Source organism: Egretta garzetta, unplaced genomic scaffold, assembly GCF_000687185.1.
Source record: "Egretta garzetta isolate BGI_Z169 unplaced genomic scaffold, ASM68718v1 scaffold368, whole genome shotgun sequence".
Taxonomy (NCBI): domain Eukaryota; kingdom Metazoa; phylum Chordata; class Aves; order Pelecaniformes; family Ardeidae; genus Egretta; species Egretta garzetta.
In genome coordinates, this window is record NW_009260684.1 from 2,748,639 (window position 1) to 2,755,313 (window position 6,675).

The 6,675-nt window shown below is 61.9% G+C and overlaps 1 protein-coding gene across 1 annotated transcript in view; it reads right to left on the reverse strand.

The window, feature by feature from the left end:
• Positions 1 to 2,582: 2,582 nt before the first annotated feature.
• LOC104132571 (forkhead box protein O3) overlaps positions 2,583 to 6,675 on the reverse strand; it is a 41,985-nt gene continuing 37,892 nt past the window's right edge. Inside the window, exon 2 of the mRNA XM_035901266.1 lies at positions 2,583 to 3,995. Within this exon, the coding sequence (XP_035757159.1) occupies positions 2,583 to 3,995 (1,413 nt within the window). The remainder of the gene's footprint in view (positions 3,996 to 6,675) is intronic.

Sequence of the window (6,675 nt, forward strand, 5' to 3'; positions counted from 1 at the left end):
GAGCGGGGGGAGCGGGGACGGCACAGGACAAGGGGTGACTTTTACTGCTGGTGCGGCTTCCCCTCCTCCATGATGGCCAGCCCATACCTGCAACACCAAAGGGGTTTTGGGGGCTGTCCCTGTGCCTCAGCATCCCATCTGCAAATGCCCGACTGCGGGTGAGCCCTGCCGGGCATGCTGCTGGGTGTGCATCTGGAGAGAGGATACCTGGAAGAACCAGGACTCCTTCCCTTTCTCCCATGCTTGGGGGGCAGAGCCCCCCCTCCTCCCACGGCAGCCCCTGCTGCCCTCCCTGCCTCTCCTCGCTAGCAGACCTTCGCACCCCATGTGCAGAGCTGGGGTGCCGGGTATTAAATAGCCATTTGCAATCACTTTCCAACCATTTTAAATATGCCTGAAACTAGAGGTGGTGTATAAAACGAATGCGGTAATGATGCTGACCAAAGAATAATCCTTTTTAAAAAAGCATTCAAGAAAGATTATATATAATAGAATATATTAAATTCTGTACATGATCAAATAATGTAAACATAATTAATTAACCTGTAAGAATGTCTTCAGAGACCATGCCTGCCATGTGCCCAGGGCAAAGGTGAATGGTGGCACGTGGGGCTCCTCTGTCACGCTTTGCCATGGGTGCCTGGGTGGGGAGAGGAGCAGGAGGTGCCCACCCGTGGGTCCCACCCTGACCTGGTGCCGAGCAGCCGTGCTTCCCCTGTGGCTTGGTGGGACCCAGCACCCACACCATGGTAGGGTAGGTGGTGTTGGAGCAAGAAGGGAATGGCTGGGCCAGGAAAATGTGCTGGTTCAGTGGGCTAACCCTCGCTGCAACCCAGGGCCAGGGGGTTTAGAGAAAGCCAGTAGTGCCCAGGAGGATGAGGGGCTGTGCAGAGAGCCCTGTGGGACAGAGCAGCAGCTCCACAGCCCCCCATCCCAGCCCCTCTGCCTCCGCTGGACCAGCAGCTCCTCCCAGCCCCGCAGCCTCCCTGGCTGCCCCACTCCAACCCCTGCTGCACCGCGGGCTGAGCTGCCCGGCAGCGGGGACCCCTCATCCCCGCGGTGCAGGATGGCAGCGGGTCCCTGGCCCACCCCTGTCCCACAGAGCATGGGGCTGGCTTGGGGTCCTGACACACATGTGAACCATGGCCCCCATCCCCAGGGAGCACCGGTCCTTGGCAGATGGGTGCACCAGGGCTGACCCCTCTTGCTGCCATCTCCCCAGACCAGCTCCCCTGGCATCCTGGGGATGCGCAGTGAGCCCTTGGGGACAGGCATGCTGGCTGCTGGCTGGAGTCACTCCTGAAGCCAGTAGCGACCCCCCAGCAGCCCCACAGCCCCGGCCGTGAGCCCTGTGGCACCTCCCTGAGCTCTGCACACTGGGGAAGCAGCATGGGTCACTGAGGTTTGGGGCAGGGTGGACCCCACGCTGCGCTGCCTCCGGAGGCCTGGCCACTGCATCCCTCCCCTCCACACACAAACACCCCTTCTCAAGGATGACCCACATCACGGCCCCTCGGCTTCCACCCCATCATCCAACACCCAAAGCCATGGCCAAGCCAAGATGAGACACGTGATGGGGCGCAGCCCTCAGCATTGCCCACGGCCTCTCTCCTCCTCTCCCTAAGCTCGATCCTTTCTTCCTTCCAATGCTAAAACTCAATGGCAAAAGAGTGCATGAAATCAAATAAATACGCCCCCCTCCCCGACGCTGTGAGCTCTCCCAGAGCCTCCGGCACAGGGGACCCAGGCCAGCAGCACATCACTCCCGGCAGAACCACCCCATGCGGGGCTGTGCACCACACACAGGAGTGTGCTCATGTCTGCTCCGAGCAGGCTACCGCAGATTTCCCACAGGCAGGCGTGACCTTGGCCCTCCCAGCCACCCGTGGGCACGTGGGCTGCCGAGACGCTGGCCCCAGGGCTGCAGATTGCGCACCCTTCCCTCCATCAGCAGCCCCCCCTTCTCACTGCTCAGTAAGAAAACCTGCCTGGAGCCACGCAAGGAGACCCACAGTGGAGGCGGCCTGGGCATGTGGGCTCGGCAGAGCTCAGATCTCCACCAGGATTTAGGGGTGACGAGCCTCTCCTTGTCCTGGGGCAGGGTCCCCGCTCTTGACACTTCTACTCAGAGGGCTCCTTTCCTGAGGTGGCTCAGAGAAAAGGGTCCCTTTCCAGAAAGGGATGCCCACGCAGGGTGTTCCACCACCAGCCGTCACCGCTCTGTCACCCAGCCCAAGGACAAATCAAACCGGCACCACTGCAGCGGGGCACTGGGACCGTCTGGAAAGGCTTTCCCTTCCTGCTCCCTGGCTCTGGCGGCCTCTCCTGCTCGCCTGCCCTGTGTCCTCTGGAGGATGCTCACGGGAGGACCCAGCCGATCGCGCACGCATGTGGGCTGGGGGCCCTACCCCATCTCAATATTTGACCCTACGGTTTGTGTTTCGTGTTCAACCTCAAGCTCAGACCAATGGCTCTAGCCCATCTTAACAAACAAAGGCAGAAGAGAAAGGAAAAAAAAAAAGTTAGTCTCAATGTTCCCCTTGTGGCTTCTCAGTGGTGAGCCCCCCCCCCCGGGGCGGGTGTCACCCGGGCACCCAGCTCTGGTTCGTGGGCTGCGGACCCCCAGGCAGCGCGGGCACATTGAGCCCGTTCTGTGGCGGGAGAGCCGAGTCAAAGTTGAAGTCCATCTCGTCACTGTCCATAAAGTCATTCAGGATGATCGACTCCACGTCGCACTCCAGGCTCCCATTGAACATGTCCAGGTCCAGGTCTGCTGGGAACCTGTCTTGGCCCAACACGGGGGGGTGGACAGCCCCCGGGTAGGGGCCCTGCAGCGAATCCAGCAAGCTCATGTGTGCCCCTTGGTTATTAGCGTAGGAATGCAGATGCCCGTGGTGCGGCATGGCTGTCATGCTGCATGTGTCACTGGGCAAGCTCATAAGGCTGACAGGATTAGCTAAGGCACTGGTGTTGACCGCAGGGTGGTGACCAGCTGGTGACGGGTGGTACAAAGCGTTGCTCTTCATGAGAGAGCCTGAGTGGGACGGGTAGGAGGACAAACCCTGCTCCCCACTCCCGCACAGCAGTGGGTTGTGTCTGTGGCCACGGGCCGGCACCATGGGGCTGGCCTGCGGCAGGGGCAGGTCCCCCGGGACCATGCTCTCCTTGTGCGCATAGGAGATGGAGGAGAGCAGGTCCTGCAGCGAGGCGTTCCTGTAGGAGCTGACGGGCGAGAAGGTGGCTTGCTTGTTCTCCTGGATGGTCTGCATGGGCAGGCGGCGCATGAGGCTCATGGCCGGCTGGCTGTAGATAGTCCCACAGTAGGTGTTGGTGGCAGCCCCCATGGTGGAGCACTTGGAGTTGAAGGTGAAACTGGAGCTCCGCTGCCGCAGGGCGGCCGGGGGGAGCTGCTGCGAAGGGCTCATGGTATAGCCGTCCTGCAGGTCGTCCAGCATGCTCTCCCCAAGGCTCTCATTCAGGCTGATGGTGCCAGTCAGGTCGGTCAGCCGGGGCAGCTCCACGGAGCAGCGGGCATTGAGGGAAGGAGACATGGTGCTGGAGGGGCTGGGGTACATCAGCGGAGAGGAGGGGGTACCGTCATCCTCCTCCAGCTCATCCGGCTCATGGTTAGACATGATGGGCGAGAGGCGCCCGCTCAGCGTGCTGGCCGTGGAGTTGGCCCGCGTCCTGAAGTCCGCCCAGGCATCGTACTCATCGCTGGCATGGGACGCGGGGCTCTCCGACCACTTGGCTTGCTGGGAGGAAGGGCTGTCCTCCCCACGCTCCTGCGTCACCTGCAGCTGCTTCTTCTTGCTGGCCTTCCCCTTGATCCGCAGGAACTTGCTGTTGTTGTCCATCGAGACTGCCCGCCGGCGGGGCGTCTTCCCCGTCTTGCCGCCCTCGGGGTTCAGCATCCACCAGGAGCTCTTGCCAGTGCCCTCGTTCTGCACACGGATGAAGCGGGTGTGCAGGGAGAGGTTGTGCCGAATGGAGTTCTGCAGAGACAGCAAGGGCAGAGGGGATGGTCAGCAGTGGCTCCAGCACCCCAGGCAGGAGCGGGGTGACCACAGGGCTGGGGAGAGGCGGGGCATGGGGCAACATGGAGGACCTGGGCTCCATCCCTTAGGACACTACTGGAGGGGTCAGGGTTCAGTGGGCTCAGCCAGCGGGTGTCTCCCACGGCACTACCGGGCATTTCACCTCGGGAACCCATGGGTCATGACCCTTTGCTGCATCTATCAGCTACCTATCATTAGTGCAATTACTGTCATAGCAGTAATTGGGCGGGGGGTCTTTAACGTGTGCCCTGGGGACCTTGCACCAGCCTTGCACCAGGCAGGGCCAGGTCTCAGGGGACTCTTCTTCCCTGGCAGGAGCCTGGGGAGGGACAAGGTGAGGAAGCACAAAAACAGTGGCAGTCAGGGGTCCGGGTCTTCTCCGTCCCTCCCAGCCCTGGCCACCCACGCTCCAAGCAGAGCCCACCAGGATGCTCCCAGCACAGCCTTGCCCATGCAGGCCTCTGCAGAGGTCCCAGCCCGCTCTCCCCACCACCAGGCACCCCACCAGCTCCACAGGGGAGGGAGCAGCGTGCATGGCGCAGCGTGCGTTGTCACTGCCACTGCCCAAAGCAACACACCAGCACCATGTAAGTGAGATTGTGGCCCAAAAGGCCTGTCACCCCCTGCAAGCAGGGCCAGGGGCCCAGGCAGAGAGGGTCTGGGTCTCTGCATGTCTGCAGGCTGGGTCCGGCGGCAAGGACAGAAGGCACGCACCCTGCCCGAGAGGCTCAGGCACCACAGCACAGGGTGTTTGCAAACCCAGCTACAAACCCCATTGCCCAGACAAGGGCTGGTTGGGGAGCACTTGTGGCTCCCTGCATCCACATCCAGCACCTCAAGAGGTTTTCCCACTGGGAGCAATCCTCTGCTCCTCTTGCTCGTGCCTGCTGCCGCAGCTCTGAGCTGCTCACTGGCCGCAGCGGCGATGCCCTTGCAGAAGGCAGGAGGAGGTGGGGAGCTTGCACCAGGGGCTGCGTTCCAACGCAAGCGTGCCTGGCTGCCACTGCCCCATGGGGTGACAGGCTGGGGTGACCCTGGGGAGCAAGGGTCATCAGAACCACATTGTCAAAGCTCTGGCCAGGAGAGGAGAGGGGACAAGGACATCTGCCTCTTGCCGCTGATCTTCTGTGGCTCATGGGACACTACTCCACCTCCCTGTGCCTCAGTTTCCCCAGGGTCCAGAGGGGAAAGGCAAGACACAGAGCCCAGGGAAGAGCATCCTGGAGACGCATCAGCCCGTGGTGTAGAGATCCTTGCTCCAGCACTGCCGGTGGGCTCAGGGCTTGGCAGGGGCTGCCAAAGGGAGGCAGGCAGCTCCCCCTGCCCCTGCCGAGCTGTGGAGGGGCAGAGGGACGAGGAGGGGGAAGAAACCAAGGTGCCTGGGAGAAAGTTTGGTGCCGTTGCTGGCATACAGCGGAATACTAATGAAGAGGCGAGTGAGCTCCAGCCTCATCTATCATATTATGTAATGGCTTACTTCTCTGCACTTCATTTATTTGGAGATTGCTCCCAGGCTGGCTCCTCGCCAGCAGCCACCAAATCCAAGTCTACAGAAATCAATCTCGCGCTGACTGATTAAGCCGTGTTTAGAACTAATTGCTCCTTCGTGTGTGGGGAGAATAAATTACGGGCTTTAATTTCACATCTTTAAAATGCAACTGCAGGTATGGGCTAGCCATTAACCCCTTCCTGCACGGCCCCGTGCACAGCCAGGGAGGGGGCAGGCCGAGGCTGGCATGGCTCAGGGAACAGGCCGGGACATGTGCTGCCCTCCGCGGCGGTGGCTGCCCATGCCGATGCCCGTTGCCTGCAGCTGGAGCAAGCTGAGCCCTGGGCCAGCCTGCCCGGCAGGGAGAACTCTCCCTGACCCCCCAAACACCTCTCCCTTGGACCACAGGAAGACCCCAGCTCCTCGCTGTCTGACTGAGCCACAGTGCAAGCAGCAGGGGACAGAAGCAGAGCACATGGCCGTCACCGTATTTGCAGAGCCAGAGCCACCAGCCAGTTCAGCCACCTTGCACCCCCAGACACACACCCAGGGGGCTGAGGAAGCCTGAGCAGGGCTCACTGGGGTGGTGCCCAGCTGCTGTTGGGCCCCTCACAGGATCGGGGACCCCCTGCATGACCCTGCTCCCTCCCTGCTGGTGCTCCCCAGGTCCACTCCGCTCGGGAGACAGGAGATCCTGCAGCCCTCCGCGTCTGGGACTGAGCTGCCATACTGGTGTTTGGGAACACCATGGCTGGACAGGGGTGACATTCAGCACGGTGCTAACCTCCTCCTCTGCTACTGCCTCTCTCCCGCTTCGCAACTCCAGTGCAGGGCACCCAGGGCCCCAGCACCACCCATGAATGCCGGGCCAGGCTGGTGGCGGGCGGGTGACAGGGCTGGTGGGGGGAGGCTGGCGGGGTCAGGCTGCCCGAGGGAGAGGAGGGGAGGGGAGGCTGCTGCCTCTTCTGCAGCAGAGCTTCATTAAGAGCCAAAAGACAGCAGCAATTAAGTGCAAGGCGCAGCAAGCCCGGCTCTCTCCTCATTAGCACCCCGACGCGTGCGGCTGGCCGTGGCTTGGGGTGCACGACGCAGAGCAGCAGGCTGCACAGGGGCGGGCCGGGAGCTTAT